The sequence below is a fragment of the Bombina bombina genome, chromosome 5, assembly GCF_027579735.1.
Source record: "Bombina bombina isolate aBomBom1 chromosome 5, aBomBom1.pri, whole genome shotgun sequence".
Taxonomy (NCBI): domain Eukaryota; kingdom Metazoa; phylum Chordata; class Amphibia; order Anura; family Bombinatoridae; genus Bombina; species Bombina bombina.
In genome coordinates, this window is record NC_069503.1 from 922,570,722 (window position 1) to 922,593,273 (window position 22,552).

The window sequence follows — 22,552 nt, forward strand, 5'->3', positions numbered from 1 at the left end:
ATTATTTTCTGAGGAATGGAATTGACTAGAAAATACTGCCAATACCGATATAATGTAAGTTCAGCCTTAAATGCAGTAGCAGCAACTGGTATCAGGCTGTTTATGTATATATGTGTACACTTCAGTATTCTGGGGAATGGCACTTCTCTGGGTAATACTATATGCATATAATTTTTAGCCTAACTTGCAGTGGGAACGTCTAGCAACAGGCTGTTTAATGACATTTCATGTTTTTTGATTTTAAACGTTTTTGCTGGCATGCTAAATTGTTTAATTATCTGAGGTACTGGGTGAAAAATTGTTTTTGGGCACTGTTTTTCCACTTGGCTGTCGTTTATTTTAATTTAAGACAGTTTACTGAACTTCCCTCACTGCTGTGGGTGAGGGGGAGGGGCCTATTTTGGCGCTTTTGCTACGCATCAAAAATTCAGTCAAAAGTCTTTTTCTCTTCCTGCATGATCCGGATCGTCTCTACAGAGCTCAAGGGTCTTCAAAAATTACTTTGAGGGAGGTAATCACTCACAGCAGACCTGTGAGATTGTGCTTTGACTGTGATAAAAAAACGTTTATATTTGTACATTTTTTCTGCTATTAAGGGTTAGTTATCCATTGCTAATGGGGGCAATCCTTTGCTAAATTTATGCCTTTACCGGGAAAAATCTGATTGTTATAATTTTTCCGGTTCCTTATTATTAAACTGTCATAATTTTTTTCTGTGCTTCTTAAAGGCACAGTGCGTTTTCCATATTACTTGTAATTTGAGTGAAAAGTATTTCCAAGCTTGCTAGTTTAATTGCTAGTTTGTTAAACATGTCTGACTCAGAGGAATATCTCTGTGCTATATGTGCAAAAGCCAAGGTGGAGCCCAATAGAAATTTATGTACTAATTGCATTGATGCTACTTTGAATAAGAGTCATTCTGTACAAATTGAACATCATTCACCAAACAACGAGGGGGAAGTTATGCCGACTAACTTGCCTCACGTGTCAGTACCTGCATCTCCCGCTCGGGAGGTGCGTGATATTGTAACGCCGAGTACTTCAGGGCGGCCATTACAAATCACACTACAGGACATGGCTAATGTTATGACTGAAGTTTTGTCTAAATTACCAGAACTTAGAGGTAAGCGAGATCACTCTGGGGTGAGAACAGAGTGCGCTGATAATATTAGGGCCATGTCAGATACTGTGTCACAATTTGCAGAACATGAGGACGGAGAGCTTCATTCTGCGGGTGACGGATCTGATCCAAATAAACTGGATTCAGACATTTCAAATTTTAAGTTTAAGCTGGAAAACCTCTGTGTATTACTAGGGGAGGTCTTAGCGGCTCTGAATGATTGTAACACAGTTGCAATACCAGAGAAAATGTGTAGGTTGGATAAATATTTTGCGGTACCGTCGAGTACTGACGTTTTTCCAATACCTAAGAGACTTACTGAAATTGTTACTAAGGAGTGGGATAGACCCGGTGTGCCTTTCTCACCCCCTCCTATATTCAGAAAGATGTTTCCAATAGACGCCACCACACGGGACTTATGGCAAACGGTCCCTAAGGTGGAGGGAGCAGTTTCTACTTTAGCTAAGCGTACCACTATCCCGGTGGAGGATAGCTGCGCCTTTTCAGATCCAATGGATAGAAAGTTAGAGGGTTACCTTAAGAAAATGTTTGTTCAACAAGGTTTTATATTGCAACCCCTTGCATGCATTGCGCCTGTCACGGCTGCAGCAGCATTTTGGTTTGAGTCTCTGGAAGAGACCCTTGAATCAGCTCCACTAGATGAGATTACACACAAGCTTAAAGCCCTTAAGCTAGCTAATTCATTTATTTCTGATGCCGTAGTACACTTAACTAAACTTACGGCTAAGAATTCTGGATTCACCATTCAGGCACGCAGAGCGCTGTGGCTAAAATCCTGGTCAGCTGATGTTACTTCTAAATCTAAATTACTTAACATACCTTTCAAAGGGCAGACCTTATTCGGGCCCGGTTTGAAGGAAATTATCGCTGACATTACAGGAGGTAAAGGCCATGCCCTGCCTCAAGACAGAGCCAAACCTAGGGCTAGACAGTCTAATTTTCGTGCCTTTCGTAACTTCAAGGCAGGAGCAGCATCAACTTCCTCTGCTCCAAAACAGGAAGGAGCTGTTGCTCGATACAGGCAAGGCTGGAAACCTAACCAGTCCTGGAACAAGGGCAAGCAGGCCAGAAAACCTGCTGCTGCCCCTAAGACAGCATGAAGTGAGGGCCCCCGATCCGGGAACGGATCTAGTGGGGGGCAGACTCTCTCTCTTCGCCCAGGCTTGGGCAAGAGATGTCCAGGATCCCTGGGCGTTAGAGATCATATCTCAGGGATATCTTCTGGACTTCAAAGCCTCTCCCCCAAAAGGGAAATTTCATCTTTCAAGGTTGTCAACAAACCAGATAAAGAAAGAGGCGTTTCTACGCTGTGTACAAGATCTTTTACTAATGGGAGTGATCCATCCGGTTCCGCGGTTGGAACACGGACAAGGGTTTTACTCAAATCTGTTTGTGGTTCCCAAGAAAGAAGGAACCTTCAGACCAATCTTGGATTTAAAGATCCTAAACAAATTCCTAAGAGTTCCATCGTTCAAAATGGAAACTATTCGGACAATCTTACCCATGATCCAAAAGGGTCAGTACATGACCACAGTGGGATTTAAAGGATGCCTACCTTCATATACAGATTCACAAAAGATCATTCCGGTATCTAACAGGTTTGCCTTCCTAGACAGGCATTACCAGTTTGTAGCTCTTCATTCGGGTTGGCTACGGCTCAAGAAATCTTCACAAAGGTTCTGGGCTCTCTTCTGGCGGGTGGCTAAGGACCGCAAGGAATTTCGGTGGCTCCATACCTAGACGACATTCTTGATACAAGCGTCAAGCTTTCAAACTGCCAGGGGTCTACCCATACAGAGTAAGTACTGGCAATTTCTAAGTTCGCATGGGGTGGGAAGGTGAACGTATGAGAAGAGTTCTCTCTTACCACTTCACAAGGGTTCCCTTCTTGGGGACTTCTTATAGATTCTGTAGAAATGAAGGTTTACCTGACCAGATGACAGGTTAACAAGCTTCAAAATGCTTGCCGTCGTCTTCATTCCATTCAACACCCGTCAGTGGCTCAATGCATGGAGGTAATCGGCTTAATGGTAGCGGCAATGGACATAGTACCCTTTGCACGCCTACATCTCAGACCGCTGCAATTGTGCATGCTAAGTCAGTGGAATGGGGATTACTCAGATTTGTCCCCTACTCTGAATCTGGATCAAGAGACCAGAAATTCTCTTCTATGGTGGCTTTCTCTGCCACATCTGTCCAGGGGGATGCCATTCAGCAGACCAGATTGGACAATTGTAACAACAGACGCCAGCCTACTAGGTTGGGGAGCTGTCTGGAATTCCCTGAAGGCTCAGGGATCATGGACTCAGGAGGAGAGTCTCCTTCCAATAAACATTCTGGAATTGAGAGCAGTTCTCAATGCCCTTCTGGCTTGGCCTCAGTTAACAACTCGGGGGTTCATCAGGTTTCAGTCGGACAACATCACGACTGTAGCTTACATCAACCATCAAGGAGGGACAAGAAGCTCCCTAGCGATGATGGAAGTATCAAAGATAATTCGCTGGGCAGAGTCCTCACTCTTGCCACCTGTCAGCGATCCACATTCCTGGAGTGGAAAACTGGGAGGCGGATTTCCTAAGTCGTCAGACTTTTCATCCGGGGGTAGTGGGAACTTCATCCGGAGATCTTTGCCCAAATACTATCGACCTTTGGGGCAAACCAGAGATAGATCTCATGGCGTCTCGCCAGAACGCCAAGCTTCCTTGTTACTGGGTCCAGGTCCAGGGACCCGGGAGCAGTCCCCTGGTAGATGCTTTAACAGCACCTTGAAACCTTCGGGATGGCCTATGTGTTTCCACCCTTCCCGATGCTTCCTCGATTGATTGCCAGGATCAAACAGGAGAGAGCATCAGTGATTCTGATAGCGCATGCGTGTCACGCAGGACCTGGTATGCAGTCTAGTGGACATGTCATCCTGTCCACCTTGGTCTCTGCCTCTGAGACGGCACCTTCTAATTCAGGGGTCCTTTCAAACATCAAAATCTAATTTCTCTGAAGCTGACTGCTTGGAAATTGAACGCTTGATTTTATCAAAGCGATGGGTTTTTTCGGAGTCAGTTATTGATACCTTAATACAGGCTAGGAAGCCTGTTACCAGAAAGGTTTACCAATAAAATATGGCGTAATTACTTACATTGGTGCGAATCAAGAGTTACTCATGGAGTAAGGTTAGGATTCCTAGGATATTGTCTTTTCTACAGAAGGTTTAGAAAAGGGTTTATCTGCTAGTTCCTTAAAGGGACAGATCTCAGCTCTGTCCATTCTTTTACACAAGCGTCTGTCAGAAGTTCCAGACGTTCAGGCTTTTTGCCAAGCTTTGGCCAGGATTAAGCCTGTGTTTAAAACTGTTGCTCCACCATGGAGCTTAAATTTAGTTCTTAACGTTTTACAGGGTGTTCGTTTTGAACCCCTTCATTCCATTGATATCAAGCTGTTATCTTGGAAAGTTCTGTTTTAATGGCTATTTCCTCGGCTCGTAGAGTCTTACAGAGGCTCATAGAGTTATCAGCCTTACATTGTGATTCTCCGTATCTGATTTTTCATTCAGATAAGGTAGTTCTGCGTACTAAACCTGGGTTCTTACCTAAGGTTGTCACTAACAAGAATATCAATCAAGAAATTGTTGTACCATCATTGTGTCCTAATCCTTCTTCAAAGAAGGAACGACTTTTGCACAATCTAGATGTAGTCCGTGCCCTGAAATTTTATTTACAGGCAACTAAAGATTTTCGCCAAACTTCTTCCCTGTTTGTCGTTTATTCTGAACAGAGGAGAGGTCAAAAAGCTTCTGCTACCTCTCTCTCTTTTTGGCTTCGTAGCATAATACGTTTAGCCTATGAGACTGCTGGACAGCAGCCTCCTGAAAGAATTACAGCTCATTCCACTAGAGCTGTGGCTTCCACTTGGGCCTTTAAGAACGAGGCCTCTGTTGAACAGATTTGCAAGGCTGCAACTTGGTCTTCTCTTCATACTTTTTCCAAATTTTACAAATTTGACACTTTTGCTTCTTCGGAGGCTGTTTTTGGGAGAAAGGTTCTTCAGCAGTGGTACCCCTTCCGTATAAGATCCTGCCTGTCCTCCGTCATCCGTGTACTTTAGCTTTGCTATTGGTATCCCAGAAGTAGTGATGACCCGTGGACTGACAACACTTAACAGGAGAGAAAACATAATTTATGCTCTACCTGATAAATTCCTTTGCTCCCCCTGTAGTGTAGTCAGTCCCACCGGCCTGCCCTGTTTTTTATGGCAGGTACTAATTTTAATTATACTCCAGTCACCCACTGCACCCTATAGTTTCTCCTTTCCTCGTTTGGTTCTCGGTCGAATGACTGGGTGTGACGTAGAGGGGAGGAGCTATATAGCAGCTCTGCTTGGGTGATCCTCTTGCACTCCCTGTTGGGGAGGAGTTAATATCCCAGAGTAATGATGACCCGTGGACTGACTACACCTACAGGAGAAAGGAATTTATCAGGTAAGCATAAATTATGTTTTTGCAAGAAAATAACAAAAGCCATGTACAGGTGTTACCTCTAACGGCTAATTACAGGGCCGGCTCAACCATGGGACCAAGTGGATCAAATGGACCCAGGCAGCACTTGACAAGGGGCAGCACTATATTGACTGAGTCAGTCACTGTCAGACCCAGACCACTCCTCTCCTCTGCCTCCATGCGGGAATTCGCAGGCTCCCAGCAGCATAACTTTATCATGCACAAAGACACAGAATTGGTCCCCTAACTTCCCTCTCACTTATGCCGCAATTGTGCATAAGCATTGGTTGCATGCAGGTAGGAAGGCTTAGTAAGCTCAGCGGCCAGGCAAGTAGGTTATGTTCATCAGTAATGTTACTATTGGGGGGCGTCATGTATTCTCAGACCCAGGCAGCACAATGTCTTGAGGCGGCCCTGGCTAACTAACTAATAATGAATACAATTGCAAGCTTTCAGGACACTGAGGTCCCTTTGTCTGTTGTTCATCTGCAGTAAAATAGATATAATTACATCTGTGTAGGATAAATGCATGTTCAAAGTCAAACATACTGAAGTGATTAATTTAATTATATATATATCCCCCCCCCCCAAAAAAAAAAATAGTATACACAATTATATTAAGCACCGAAAACACAGACAGCCAGATTACGAGTTTTGAGTTTATGGCTGGCTCGCTACTAATTTGCAAGTTATTTCCACCGCTCACCTTTAATAGCGCTGCTATTACAGGTTTGCAAAAAAACTTCGGTTTCGGCAATATGGCCAGCATTGAACTCCATACCGCACACAAATACCAGCACTCGCTTTGAGCTTCTTTGACGTGCTCGTGCACGATTTCCCCTATAGACATCAATGGGGAGAGCTGGCTAAAAAAAGCCTAACACACCTGCAATGACGGAGTGTAAAGCTCCGTAACGCAGCCCCATTGATGTCTATGGGGAAAGAAAAGTATGTTTTAAACCTAACACCCTATCATAAACCCCGAGTCTAAAACACCTCTAATCTGCCACCCCCACGACATCGCCGACACCTACATTACACTTATTAACCCCTAATCTGCTGCCCTTCCCCCAACGTCGCCGCCACCTACCTACACTTATTAACCCCTAATCTGCCGTCCCCAATGTCGCCGCCACATACCTACACTTATTAACACCTAATCTGCCACCCCCAATGTTGCTGCCCACCTACCTACACTTATTAACCCCTAATCTGCCACCCCCCAATGACGCCGCCACCCTACCTACACTTATTAACCCTAATCTGCTGCCCCAATGTCCGCTGCCAACCTACATAAATTTATTAACACCCCTAATCTGCCGCCCCCAACAGTCGCCGCCGCCACTATACTAAAGTTATTAACACCTAAATCCTCTGACCCTCCCACAATCACTAACACTAAATAAATATATTACACCCCTAAACTTAACCCTAAATCTAATCCTAACACCCCTAACTTTAATATAATTAAAATAAATCTAAATAAAAATTACTATTATTACTAAATTAATACCTATTTAAGACTCAATACTTACCTGTAAAATAATCCCTAAGCTAGTCTCATATAACTAATAGCTACATTGTAGCTATCTTAGTTTTATTTTTATTTCACTGCTAAGTTTTGTATTTATTTTAACTAGGTAGACTAGTTATTAATTTTACAGGGTAAATTTGTATTTATTTTTACTAGGTAGTTAGTAAATAGTTAATAACTATTTACTAACTAGTCTACCTAGTTAAAATAAATGCAAACTTACCAGGTGAAATAAAATATAAACATAAGCCATATACAATATGTTTTATTTTACAGGTAAGTATTTATTATAGTTTTAGTTTAAATAGGAAATAATTTAGGTATTAATTGTAATTTTTATTTGGAATTATTTTAATTATGTTAAAGTTAGTGGGTGTTAGGGTTACGTTAGTGTTATGGATAGACTTAGGGTTAGGGTTTAGGGGTTAATAACTTTAGATAGTGGCAGCGACATGGGGGCAGCAGATTAGGGGTTATAAGTGTAGTTAGCTGGCGGCGATTTTAGGGGCAGTAGATTAGGGGTTAATAACAGTAATGTAGGTTGCGGCGATGTTAGGGACAGCAGATTAGGGGTTAATAAGTGTAGTTAGGTGGCGACGACATTGGGGGCAGCAGATTAGAGGTTAATAATATTTAACTAGTGTTTACAATGCGGAAGTGCAGCAGTTTAGTGGTTAATATGTTTATTATAGTGGCGGCGATGTCCGGAGCGGCAGATTGGGGGTTAATAATTTTATTTTAGTGTTTTCTATGCAGGAGGGCCTCGGTTTAGGGGTTAATAGGTAGTTTATGGGTGTTAGTGTACTTTGTAACACTTTAGGCATGCATTTTATGGTACAGCTTTGTAACGTAAAACTCATAGCTACTGACTTTCAGGTGACGGTACGGATCTTGTAGTTATAGGGTGTACTGCTCACTTTTTGGCCGGACAGGCAAACTCGTAATACCACCGCTATGGAAGTCCCATTGAAAAAGGACTTTTTGAAAGGTGCGGTAGTTACGTTGCGTGACGGCCATAAAAGTGTGCGGTACAGCTGTTCCTACAAGACTTGTAATAGCAGCAGTAGTGAAAAAGCCAGCGTTATACTCATAACGCAAAACTCATAATCTAGCCGAGAGTGGGCTAAATAAATTCCATTGGTACATGATATGAAATGCAAATGTTGTACTTTACATGTACATAGTTGTATCATGTGTTTAACAAAATATTTTTATATACTCTGCATACATATTTTGACAAATACTTTAAAGCTTACACCTTTGTCTTAGGACTTCACTCATATCTGAAGCCTCATGCAAAACTTTGTCTAAGAAGTGAAGAGGACAGAAAGAAGATTGTTTTGATTGCTGTTTTATTGTTTGAAACTTCAGTCACATTAAAACATGGTAATATTTTTTTTAAAATGATGTCAACTATCAAGCATTTACTGTAAGTTACTGTTGATCTGTGTTATACTTTAAAACACATTAGCAAGTTTTCTATTCTAATACTATAGATATTTATTCTCAGTATTCTCATGCTCGCTTAACATGATTGAAGGCCTAGAGAGTATGATAATCCATTCTAAGTGAGCAAGCAATTGTTCCTGGGAATGATAGTTACTACAGCAATATAAGTGTCTAAAACAGATTTTATACATACAGATAATTCAATTTCCCTCACAGTCAAACAATTAAATAAAACCCTATCAGGACAAGTGGATACATGATCTCATCATGAGTAGCTAGAAATGCCTTCCAGAAGTATGAAAAGGTTGGTTCTTGCTAAATCCGCTCACTTGTAGCCAAGAAAGAACGAGAATTAACTCCTGAAAACTCCAGAGGCATAAGCACAAAAAATATAAACAAATGTGCCATACAGACAAGACTTTATATGGTATACATCAGGTTTGAAGAAATTGATTCACTTGCTGTTATATAATCTGTTTTTCTCTTACGTTCTCATAGAACCACATTAGAACAGACGGGTTAATAACAAAGGACAAGAAATGGATAAAAAAAAAATCCTCTCAAATTTCTAGGAGGCATTTCTACTTATCTATCCTTCTGTTCTAAATGGTTCTACCAACAGTTTTGTGAAACAGGATTTATTAATCCTCACAAATTTGCCCCAAGGTAAAAGGCAACCTGTTCTTTCAGGAGCAACCAAGGTGAAATGACATTGTACACTATGGAATATCTCCTTGGGTTACTCTGTGTACCAGGGTGGTGATCTACAAAGCAGAGGCTGGTTAAAGGATTACTTTCTGTTATAATTTTTAAGCTAAACAACTAACATATTAAAGTTAATAAACACTAATTAAAACCTACTGACCTATATTTTCTCCAAAACGAAGTTTCATAACGTTCTAAAAGTTATATCTTTTATTCGCCGATGATGTCACGTTATCCTGCCACTATTTTCAGCACTGAGTGTTCAAAATACTTAAAACAAATAACTTTGTGTTTAAAGCGCCATTTTGAAACCTAGGTATTGTAAACAGATTGGTACAGAGCAAAGGATACCCACGGAGTGGGTTTGGAAAACAATTAAATTTGCAGACAAGATTTCTGATATACGGTAGAGATATGTTAATGAAATGCTATTGATAAAAAGGGTATTTGGGGTAGTTAGTTAGTAACAGGCATAGAAAATATTTACTAACAGTGGCCCTTTAAAGGGACAGTATACACTCATTTCTCCAACATTGGTGTGTCCGGTCCACGGCGGTCATCCATTACTTGTGGGATATTCTCCTCCCCCACAGGGAAAGGCCAAGGAGAGCACACAGCAAGAGCTGTCCATATAGTCCCTTCCCAGGCTCCGCCCCCCCAGTCATTCTCCTTGCCGCTCTGAACAAGTAGCATCTCCTCGGGGATGGTGAGGAGTTTGTGGTGTTTAGTTTGTAGTTTTTATTCTTCTATCAAGAGTTTGTTATTTTAAAATAGTGCTGGTATGTACTATTTACTCTGAAACAGAAAGAGATGAAGAGTTCTGTTTAAAAAAAGGTGTATGATTTTAGCAGCAGTAACTAAAATCAATTGCTGTTCCCACACAGGACTGTTGAGATGAGAGAACTTCAGTTGGGGGGAACAGTTTGCAGACTTTTCTGCTCAAGGTATGACTAGCCATTTTTCTAACAAGACTGTGTAATGCTGGAAGGCTGTCATTTTTCCCTCATGGGGATCGGTAGAAGCCATTTTCTTAGTCAAAAATCAAACAGAATAAAGGGCTTATTATGGGCTATAACTGGTAGACACTTTTAGGGGCTAAATCGATTGCTTTATTTAAGTATTATATGCAGTTTGAAGTTGAATTTCACACTTTTATAACATTGGGGAACGTTTTTAGCACCAGGCACTTGTTTAGACACCTTCCCAGTCAGGAAGGGCCTTTCTCTGTAGTAGGCAGAGCCTCATTTTCACGCCATATTGCGCAGTTACTTTTGAGTACAGTACATGCAGCTGCATGTGTGAGGGTCTGGAATCCACTAAAAACATTGCTAGAAGGCTTCATTTGGTATCTTATACCCCCTGGGATTGGTGAAGTCGCAGCAAAGGCTGTGGCTGGGACTGTAAGGGGGTTAAAATTGTAAACGCTCCGGTTTCAACATTTTAAGGGTTAACAGATTAAAAATTGGGGTGCAATACTTTGAATGTATTAAGACACTGTGGTGAAAAGTTGGTAAAGATTGGATAATTCCTTCATAGTTTTTCACATATTCAGTAATAAAGTGTGCCCTGTTTAACATTTAAAGAGACAGTAACGGTTTTGTTTTAAAACGGTTTTTGTGCTTTATTAACCAGTTTAAGCCTGTTTAACATGTCTGTACCTTCAGATAGATCATGTTCTGTATGTATGTATGGTAGCCAATGTGGTTCCCCCTTCAAATATGTGTGATAATTGTGCCATAGCGTCCAAACAAAGTAAGGACAGTACTGTCACAAATTGTAAAGTTGCCCAGGATGATTCCTCAGATGAAGGAAGTAGACATAGTTCTACATCATCTCCTTCTGTGTCTATACCAGTTATGCCCGCGCAGGCGACCCCTAGTACTTCTAGCGCGCCAATGCTTGTTACTATGCAACGATTGACGGCAGTAATGGATAACTCCATAGCTAATATTTTATCCAAAATGCCAGCATTTCAGAGAAAGCGCGATTGGTAATTTTTCGGTCATACCCTCACACCAATCTGAAGTGGCAGTGAGGGAGGGTTTGTCAGATGGGAAATTTCTGATAGGAAGAATTTCTCAGCAGGCAGAACCTGATGTTGTGACATTTAAATTTAAATTAGAGCATCTCCGCGCATTACTTAAGGAGGTGCTATCTACTCTGGATGATTGTGACATCTGGTCATCCCAGAAAAATTGTGCAAGATGGACAAGTTCCTAGAGGTCCCGGTGCACCCTGATGCCTTTCCGATACTAAAAGGGGGGCGGACATAGTGAATAAGGAGTGGGAGAAGCCAGGCATACCTTTGTCCCTCTCCTATATTTAAGAAATTGCTCCCTATAATCGACCCCAGGAAGGACATATGGCAAATAGTCCCTAAGGTCGAGGTGGCGGTTTTCTACACTAAGCCAAAAGCACGACCATTCCCATTGAGGACAATTGTGCTTTCATAGTTCCTATGGATAAAAATTGGAGGTTTGCTTAAAAAGATTTTTGTACAGCAAGGTTACCTCCTTCAACCTATATTCCTGTCACTACAGCGGCGTGGATCTGGTTCGAGGAACTGGAAAAGTCGCTCAGTAGGGAGACTCCGTATGAGGAAGTCATGGACAGAATTCACGCACTTAAGTTAGCTAATTCCTTTATTTCAGGACGCCGCTTTGCAGTTAGCAAGATTAGCGGCAAAATATTCAGGTTTGCAATTGTGGCGCGCAGAGCGCTCTGGCTAAAATCTTGGTCGGCGGATGTATCTTCCAAGACAAAATTGCTTAATATCCCTTTCAGAGGTAAGACCCTTTTTGGGGCCAAAATTGAAATAAATTATTTCAGACATCACTGGGGGAAGGGGCCCATGCCCTCCACAGAATAGGCCTTTCAAGGCTAGAATAAGTCCAATTTTCGTTCCTTTCGCAATTCAGGAATGGACCGGCTTCTAATCGGCAGCCTCTAGACAAGAGGGTAACGCTTCCCAGACTAAACCAGCTTGGAAACCAATGCAAGGCTGGAATAAAGGTAAACAGGCCAAGAAGCCTGCTGCTGCTACCAAAACAGCATGAAGGGGTAGCCCCCGATCCGGGACCGGATCTTGTAGGGGGCAGACTCTCTCTCTTCGCTCAGGCTTGGGCAAGAGATGTTCAGGATCCCTGGGCACTAGAAATAGTCTCTCAGGGTTATCTTCTGGAATTCAAGGAACTACCCCAAGGGGAAGGTTCCACATGTCTCACTTATCTTTAAACCAAATAAAGAGACAGCCATTCTTACATTGTGTAGAAGACCTGTTAAAGATGGGAGTGATACACCCAGTTCCAACTGTGGAACAAGGTCAGGGGTTTTACTCAAATCTGTTTGTAGTTCCCAAAAAAGAGGGAACTTTCAGACCAATTCTGGATTTAAAAATTCTAAACAAATTTCTCAGAGTTCCATCGTTCAAAATGGAAACCATTCGAACAATTTTATCTACAATCCAGGAGGGTCATTCTATGACTACCGTGGGATTTAAGGATGCATATCTACATATTCCTATCCACAAAGATCATCATCAGTTCCTAAGGTTCGCCTTTCTGGACAAGCATTACCAGTTCGTTGCTCTCCCCATTCGGGCTAGCCACTGCTCCAAGGATTTTCACAAAGGTGCTCGGGTCCCTTCTAGCGGTTCTAAGACCAAGGGGTATTGCAGTGGCACCTTATCTGGACGACATTCTAATCCAAACGTCGTCTCTTTCCAAAGCAAAGGCTCATACAGACATTGTTCTAGCCTTTCTCAGATCTCACGGGTGGAAGGTGAACGTAGAAAAGAGTTCCCTGTCTCCGTCGACAAGAGTTTTCTTCTTGGGAACGATAATAGATTCTTTAAAAATGAAGATCTTCCTGACAAAGGTCAGAAAGTCAAGCTCTAAACGCTTGTCAAGTTCTTCACTCTATTCTGCAGCCTTCATAGCTCAGTGCATGGAAGAAGTAGGGTTGATGGTTGCAGCAATGGACATAGTTTCCTTTTGCTAGAATTCATCTAAGACCATTACAAACTGTGCATGCTCAAGCAGTGGAATGGGGACTATACAGACTTGTCTCTAAAGATTCAAGTAGACCAGATGACCAGAGACTCACTCCGTTGGTGGTTGTTACAGGATCACCTGTCTCAGGGACTGAGTTTCCCGCAGATCAGAGTGGGTCATTGTCACGACCGACGCCAGTCTATTAGGCTGGGGCGTGGTCTGGGATTCCCTGAAAGCTCAGGGTCTATGGTCTCAGGAAGAGTCTCTTCTCCCCGATAAACTTCCTGGAACTGAGAGCGATATTCAATGCTCTCTGGGCTTGGCCTCAACTAGCGAAGGCCGGATTCATAAGATTCCAGTCAGACAACATGACGACTGTAGCTTACATCAACCATCAGGGAGGAACAAAGAGTTCCTTGGCGATGAGAGAGGTATCCAAGATCATCAAATGGGTGGAGGATCACTCCTGCCATCTATCTGCAATTCACATCTCAGGAGTAGACAACTGGAGGCGGATTATCTGAGTCGTCAGACTTTCCATCCGGGGGAGTGGGAACTCCACCCGGAGGTTTTTTGCCCAGTTGACTCAATTATGGGGCATTCCAGACATGGATCTGATGGCATCTCGTCAGAACTTCAAGGTTCCTTGCTACGGGTCCAGATCCAAGGATCCCAAGGCGACTCTAGTGGATGCATTAGCGACGCCTTGGTCGTTCAACCTAGCTTATGCGTTTCCACTGTTCTCTCTCCTTCCCAGGCTTGTAGCCAGGATCAAACAGGAGAAGGCCTCTGTGATTCTGATAGCTCCTGCGTGGCTATGCAGGACTTGGTATTCAGACCTGGTGAATATGTCATCGGCTCCACCAGGGAAGCTACCTTTGAGACAGGATCTTCTAGTACAAGGTCTATTCGAACATCCAAATCTAGTTTTCTCTACAGCTGACTGCTTGGAAATTGAACGCTCCAAGCCAGAAAACCTGTGACTAGAAGGATTTACCATAAAATATGGAAAAGATATATCTGTTGGTGTGAATCCAAGGGATTCTCATGGATTAAAATTCCCGGGATCCTCTCCTTTCTCCAAGAAGGTTTGGATAAGGGATTGTCAGCGAGTTCTCTAAAGGGACAGATTTCTGCTTTATCTGTCTTGTTACACAAACGACTGGCAGCTGTGCCAGATGTACAAACTTTTGTAAAGGCTTTGGTCAGAATCAAGCCTGTTTACAGACCTTTAACTCCTCCTGGAGTCTAAATTTATTTTTTTCAGTTCTTCAAGGGGTTCCATTTGAATCCTTACATTCCATAGATATCAAGTTACTATCTTGGAAAGTTCTGTTTTTGGTTGCTATTTCTTCTGCTAGAAGAGTTTCTGAATTATCTGCTTTGCAGTGTGATCCACCCTATTTGGTGTTCCATTCAGATAAGGTTGTTTTACGTACCAAGCCTGGTTTTCTTCCAAAAGTTGTTTCCAACAAGAATATTAACCAGGAAATAGTTGTCCCTTCTTTGTGTCCGAACCCAGTTTCAAAGAAGGAACGTTTGTTACACAATTTAGATGTAGTCCGTGCTTTAAAGTTCTATTTAGAAGGAACAAAGGATTTCAGACAAACTTCTTCTTTGTTTGTCGTTTATTCTGGTAAGAGGAGAGGACAAAAAGCTACTGCTACCTCTCTTTCTTTCTTTCTGGATGAAAAGCATTATCCGATTGGCTTATGAGACTGCCGGACGGCAGCCTCCTGAACGAATCACAGCTCACTCTACTAGGGCTGTGGCTTCCACATGGGCCTTCAAGAATGAGGCTTCTGTTGATCAGATATGTAAGGCAGCCACTTGGTCGTCTCTGCACACTTTTGCCAAATTCTACAAATTTGATACTCTTGCTTCTTCGGAGGCTATTTTTGGGAGAAAGGTTTTGCAAGCCGTGGTGCCTTCTGTTTAGGTAACCTGATTTGCTCCCTTCCTTCATCCGTGTCCTAAAGCTTTGGTATTGGTTCCCACAAGTAATGGATGACGCCGTGGACCGGACACACCAATGTTGGAGAAAACAGAATTTATGCTTACCTGATAAATTACTTTCTCCAACGGTGTGTCCAGTCCACGGCCTGCCCTGGTTTTTTAATCAGGTTTGAAAAATTTCTTTCTCTATACACTACAGTCACCATGGCACCCTATAGTTTCTCCTTTTTTCTCCTAACCGTCGGTCGAATGACTGGGGGGGCGGAGCCTGGGAGGGACTATATGGACAGCTCTTGCTGTGTGCTCTCCTTGCCTTTCCCTGTGGGGGAGGAGAATATCCCACAAGTAATGGATGACGCCGTGGACCGGACACACCGTTGGAGAAAGTTTTTCATATAACTGCATGTAATAGACACTACTATAAAGAATAAGATGCACAGATACTGATATAAAACTCCAGTATAAAATGGTTTAAAAACTTACTTAGAAGCTTTCAGTTTAGCTCTGTTGAAAAGGCAGCTGGAAAGCCCACTGCAAGTGGGAAATAAGACACTTCCCCCTCCCCCTTCTTTTGCATATGAAAAGACCCTTTACACAAACAGGAGCAAGCTGGAGAAGGTAGCTGACGGTATTCAAATAAAACTTTGGGGCTTGGTTAGGAGTCTGAAAATCAGAGCAATGATATTAAAAATAAGCAAAATTATGCATTTTTTAAAAAAACAAACTTTATGGGCTTTATAAATAGATCATCTACAAAACATTTATGCAAAGAAAAAATGAGTGTATAATGGCCCTTTAAGTACTTTGATGTTAGGACTTATAATACGTAATATGCTAACAGATTCCTCAGCACTATACAGAAGGTACTATAAACAAAAAAATAAGGCAAGGCAGACTGGGACTCAAGGATTGCAGGGCTCTGCTCACTAAAGCATTATATGGAAAACAAGGCGTGATAGTAATTCTGCTTAAAAAAATATATGTAAGAAGCCACTAAGGGGGGGCAGCTGCATTTCAATGCCCATAGTTTTGGAATGAGGTGTCCTGTAAGCTACTAAGATGGGGGTGCTAGAAAAACTACAATTTCTCTTGTTAAGTGTATCCAGTCCACGGATCATCCATTACTTGTGGGATATTCTCCTTCCCAACAGGAAGTTGCAAGAGGATCACCCACAGCAGAGCTGCTATATAGCTCCTCCCCTCACTGCCATACCCAGTCATTCTCTTGCAACTCTCAACTAAGATAGAGGTCGTAAGAGGACTGTGGTGTTTTATACTTAGTTTATTTCTTCAATCAAAAGTTTGTTATTTTTAAATGGTACCGGAGTGTACTGTTTATCTCAGGCAGTATTTAGAAGAAGAATCTGCCTGCGTTTTCTATGATCTTAGCAGAAGTAACTAAGATCCTTTGCTGTTCTCACATATTCTGAGGAGTGAGGTAACTTAAGAGGGGGAATAGCGTGCAGGTTTTCCTGTAATAAGGTATGTGCAGTTAAAATATTTTTCTAGGGATGGAATTTGCTAGAAAATGCTGCTGATAACGAAGTAATGTAAGTAAAGCCTTAAATGCAGTGATAGCGACTGTTATCAGGCTTATTAATAGAGATATATACTCTTATAAAAGTGTATTTTAAAACGTTTGCTGGCATGTTTAATCGTTTTTTACATATGTTTGGTGATAAAACTTATTGGGGCCTAGTTTTTTCCACATGGCTGGCTTGAATTTTGCCTAGAAACAGTTCCCTGAGGCTTCCCACTGTTGTAATATGAGTGGGAGGGGCCTATTTTAGCGGGTTTTTTTGCACAGCAAAAATTACAGACACAGACATCCAGCTTCTTCCTGCATGATCCAGGACTTCTCTGAAGGGCTCAAAAGGCTTAAAAAGTCGTATTGAGGGAGGTAAAAAGCCACAGTAGAGCTGTGGCAGTTGTTGTGACTGTTTAAAAAACGTTTTTGTCATTTGTTATTCTGTTTTTGGTATTAAGGGGGTTAATCATCCATTTGCAAGTGGGTGCAATGCTCTGCTAACTTATTACATACACTGTAAAAATTTCGTTAGTGTAACTGCATTTTTTCACTGTTATTTCAAAATCTGGGAAAATTTGTGTTTCTTAAAGGCGCAGTAACGTTTTTTATATTGCTTGTGAACTTGTTTTAAAGTGTTTTCCAAGCTTGCTAGTCTCATTGCTAGTCTGTTTAAACATGTCTGAAACAGAGGAACCTACTTGTTCATTATGTTTGAAAGCCATGGTGGAGCCCCATAGGAGAATGTGTACTAAATGTATTGATTTCACCTCTATCTATATCTATTGATTTCACCTTAAACAGTAAAGATCAGTCTTTATCTATAAAAGAATTATCACCAGAGGGTTCTGTCGAGGGGGAAGTTATGCCGACTAACTATCCCCACGTGTCAGACCCTTCGCCTCCCGCTCAGGGGACGCACGCTAATATGGCGCCAATTACATCAGGGACGCCCATAGCGATTACCTTGCAGGACATGGCTGCAATCATGAATAATACCCTGTCAGAGGTATTATCTAGATTGCCTGAATTAAGAGGCAAGCGTGATAGCTCTGGGGTTAGGAGAGATACAGAGCGCGCAAATGCTGTTAGAGCCATGTCTGATACTGCGTCACAGTATGCAGAACATGAGGACGGAGAGCTTCAGTCTGTGGGTGACATCTCTGACTCGGGGAAACATGATTCAGAGATTTCTAATTTTAAATTTAAACTTGAGAACCTCCGTGTATTGCTTGGGGAGGTATTAGCTGCTCTGAATGACTGTAACACAGTTGCAATTCCAGAGAAATTGTGTAGGCTGGATAGATACTATGCGGTGCCGGTGTGTACTGACGTTTTTCTTATACCTAAAAGGCTTACAGAAATTATTAGCAAGGAGTGGGATAGACCCGGTGTGCCCTTTTCCCCACCTCCTATATTTAGAAAAATGTTTCCAATAGACGCCACTACACGGGACTTATGGCAGACGGTCCCTAAGGTGGAGGGAGCAGTTTCTACTTTAGCAAAGCGTACCACTATCCCGGTTGAGGACAGTTGTGCTTTTTCGGATCCAATGGATAAAAAATTGGAGGGTTACCTTAAGAAAATGTTTATTCAACAAGGTTTTATTTTACAGCCCCTTGCATGCATTGCGCCTGTCACTGCTGCGGCGGCATTCTGGTTTGAGGCCCTGGAAGAGGCCATCCAGACAGCTCCATTGAATGAAATTATTGACAAGCTTAGAACGCTTAAGCTAGCTAACTCATTTGTTTCTGATGCCATTGTTCATTTGACTAAACTAACGGCTAAGAATTCTGTATTCGCCATCCAGGCGCGTAGGGCGCTATGGCTTAAATCCTGGTCAGCTGACGTGACATCAAAGTCTAAATTACTCAACATTCCTTTCAAGGGGCAGACCTTATTTGGGCCTGGCTTGAAGGAAATTATTGCTGACATTACTGGAGGCAAGGGTCATACCCTTCCTCAGGACAGGGCCAAATCAAAGGCCAAACAGTCTAATTTTCGTGCCTTTCGAAATTTCAAGGCAGGAGCAGCATCAACTTCCTCCGCTTCAAAACAAGAGGGAACTGTTGCTCATTCCAGACAGGCCTGGAAACCTAACCAGTCCTGGAACAAGGGCAAGCAGGCCAGAAAGCCTGCTGCTGCCCCCAAGACAGCATGAAGGAACGGCCCCCTATCCGGAAACAGATCTAGTGGGGGGCAGACTTTCTCTCTTCGCCCAGGCGTGGGCAAGAGATGTTTAGGATCCCTGGGCGTTGGAGATCATATCTCAGGGATATCTTCTGGACTTCAAAGCTTCTCCTCCACAAGGGAGATTTCATCTTTCAAGGTTATCAGCAAACCAGATAAAGAAAGAGGCATTCCTAAGCTGTGTGCAAGACCTCCTAGTAATGGGAGTGATCCATCCAGTTCCGCGGACAGAATAAGGACAGGGATTTTATTCAAATCTGTTTGTGGTTCCCAAGAAAGAGGGAACCTTTAGACCAATCTTGGATCTAAAGATCTTAAACAAATTCCTCAGAGTTCCATCATTCAAAATGGAAACTATTCGGACCATCCTACCCGTGATCCAAGAGGGTCAGTACATGACCACAGTGGACTTAAAGGATGCCTACCTTCACATACCGATTCACAAAGATCATCATCGGTTCCTAAGGTTTGCCTTTCTAGACAGGCATTACCAATTTGTAGCTCTTCCCTTCGGGTTGGCCACTGCCCCGAGAATTTTTACAAAGGTTCTGGGCTCACTTCTGGCGGTTCTAAGACCGCGAGGCATAGCGGTGGCTCTGTATCTAGACGACATCCTGATACAGGCGTCAAGCTTTCAAATTGCCAAGTCTCATACAGAGATAGTTCTGGCATTTCTGAGGTCGCATGGGTGGAAAGTGAACGTGGAAAAGAGTTCTCTATCACCACTCACAAGAGTCTCCTTCCTAGGGACTCTTATAGATTCTGTAGAGATGAAAATTTAACTGACGGAGTCCAGATTATCAAAACTTCTAAATGCTTGCCGTGTCCTTCATTCCATTCCACGCCCGTCAGTGGCTCAGTGCATGGAAGTAATCGGCTTAATGGTAGCGGCAATGGACATAGTGCCATTTGCGCGCCTGCATCTCAGACCGCTGCAATTATGCATGCTAAGTCAGTGGAATGGGGATTACTCAGATTTGTCCCCTCTACTAAATCTGGATCAAGAGACCAGAGATTCTCTTCTCTGGTGGCTTTCTCGGGTCCATCTGTCCAAGGGTATGACCTTTCGCAGGCCAGATTGGATGATTGTAACAACAGATGCCAGCCTTCTAGGTTGGGGCGCAGTCTGGAACTCCCTGAAAGCTCAGGGATCGTGGACTCAGGAGGAGAAACTCCTCCCAATAAATATTCTGGAGTTAAGAGCAATATTCAATGCTCTTCTACCTTGGCCTCAGTTAGCAACACTGAGGTTCATCAGATTTCAGTCGGACAACATCACGAATGTGGCTTACATCAACCATCAAGGGGGAACCAGGAGTTCCCTAGCAATGTTAGAAGTCTCAAAGATAATTCGCTGGGCAGAGTCTCACTCTTGCCACCTGTCAGCGATCCACATCCCAGGCGTTGGGGCAAACCAGAACTGGATCTCATGGCATCTCGCCAGAACACCAAGCTTCCTTGTTATGGATCCAGGTCCAGGGACCCGGGAGCAACGCTGATAGATGCTCTAGCAGCTCCTTGGTTCTTCAACATGGCCTATGTGTTTCCATCGTTTCCTCTGCTCCCTCGACTGATTGCCAAAATCAAACAGGAGAGAGCATCAGTGATTCTGATAGTGCCTGCGTGGCCACGCAGGACCTGGTATGCAGACCTAGTGGACATGTCATCTCTTCCACCATGGACTCTGCCTCTGAGGCAGGACCTTCTAATACAAGGTCCTTTCAATCATCCAAATCTAATTTCTCTGAGACTGACTGCATGGAGATTGAACGCTTGATTCTATCAAGGCGTGGCTTCTCCGAGTCAGTCATTGATACCTTAATACAGGCTCGGAAGCCTGTCACCAGGAAAATCTACCATAAGATATGGAGTAAATATCTTTATTGGTGTGAATCCAAGAGTTACTCATGGAGTAAGGTTAGGATTCCTAGGATATTGTCCTTTCTCCAAGAGGGTTTGGACAAAGGCTTATCAGCTAGTTCTTTAAAAGGACAGATCTCTGCTCTGTCTATTCTTTTGCACAAGCGTCTGGCAGAAGTTCCAGACGTCCAGGCATTTTGTCAGGCTTTGGTTAGGATTAAGCCTGTGTTTAAAACTGTTGCCCCCCCTGTGGAGCTTAAACTTGGTTCTTAAAGTTCTTCAGGGAGTTCCGTTTGAACCCCTTCATTCCATTGATATTAAACTTTTATCTTGGAAAGATCTGTTTTTGATGGCTATTTCCTCGGCTCGAAGAGTCTCTGAGTTATCTGCCTTACATTGTGATTCTCCTTATCTGATTTTTCATTCAGACAAGGTAGTTCTGCGTACCAAACCTGGGTTTTTACCTAAGGTGGTTTCTAACAGGAATATCAATCAAGAGATTGTTGTTCCATCATTGTGTCCTAATCCTTCTTCAAAGAAGGAACGTCTTTTGCATAATCTGGACGTAGTCCGTGCCTTGAAGTTTTCCTTACAGGCTACTAAAGATTTTCGTCAAACATCTGCCCTGTTTGTCGTCTACTCTGGACAGAGGAGAGGTCAAAAAGCTTCGGCAACCTCTCTCTCCTTTTGGCTTCGGAGCATAATACGCTTAGCCTATGAGACTGCTGGACAGCAGCCCCCTGAAAGGATTACAACTCATTCTACTAGAGCTGTGGCTTCCACCTGGCCCTTTAAAAATGAGGCCTCTGTTGAACAGATTTGCAAGGCTGCGACTTGGTCTTCGCTTCACACCTTTTCAAAATTTTACAAATTTTACACTTTTGCTTCTTTGGAGGCTGTTTTTGGGAGAAAGGTTCTACAGGCAGTGGTTCCTTCCGTTTAAGTTCCTGCCTTGTCCCTCCCATCATCCGTGTACTTTAGCTTTGGTATTGGTATCCCACAAGTAATGGATGATCCGTGGACTGGATACACTTAACAAGAGAAAACATAATTTATGCTTACCTGATAAATTTATTTCTCTTGTAGTGTATCCAGTCCACTGCCCACCCTGTCCTTTTAAGGCAAGTCTAAATTTTAATTAAACTACAGTCACCACTGCACCCTATGGTTTCTCCTTTCTCGTCTTGTTTCGGTCTAATGACTGGATATGGCAGTGAGGGGAGGAGCTATATAGCAGCTCTGCTGTGGGTGATCCTCTTGCAACTTCCTTTTGGGAAGGAGAATATCGCACAAGTAATGGATGATCCGTGGACTGGATACACTACAAGAGAAATAAATTTATCAGGTAAGCATAAATTATGTTTTCTGGAGAAAACAAATTCTGCACAAATAAAGCTTTTCTTCTTAAACAGGAAGAGTCCACAGCTGCATTCATTACTTTTGGGAATTCAGAACCTGGCCACCAGGAGGAGGCAAAGACACCCCAGCCAAAGGCCTTAAATACCTCCCCCACTTCCCTCATCCCCCAGTCATTCTTTGCCTTTCGTCACAGGAGGTTGGTAGAGAAGTGTCAGAAGTTCGAGTTAAGCCTCTTATGAAGGGTAATACTCTTCGAAATGGGACTGGAGTTTTAAAGGACCAGTCAACACAGTAGATTTGCATAATCAGCAAATGTAAGATAACAAGACAATGCAATAGCACTTAGTCTGAA

The 22,552-nt window shown here is 42.7% G+C and overlaps 1 protein-coding gene across 1 annotated transcript in view; it reads left to right on the top strand.

Moving 5' to 3' along the window:
• MCMDC2 (minichromosome maintenance domain containing 2) overlaps nucleotides 1-22,552 on the top strand; it is a 260,089-nt gene that overhangs the window by 219,364 nt on the left and 18,173 nt on the right. The window contains exons 13-14 of the mRNA XM_053715892.1: nucleotides 7,806-7,821; nucleotides 8,454-8,550. Coding sequence (XP_053571867.1) covers nucleotides 7,806-7,821; nucleotides 8,454-8,550 — 113 coding nt within the window. The remainder of the gene's footprint in view (nucleotides 1-7,805; nucleotides 7,822-8,453; nucleotides 8,551-22,552) is intronic.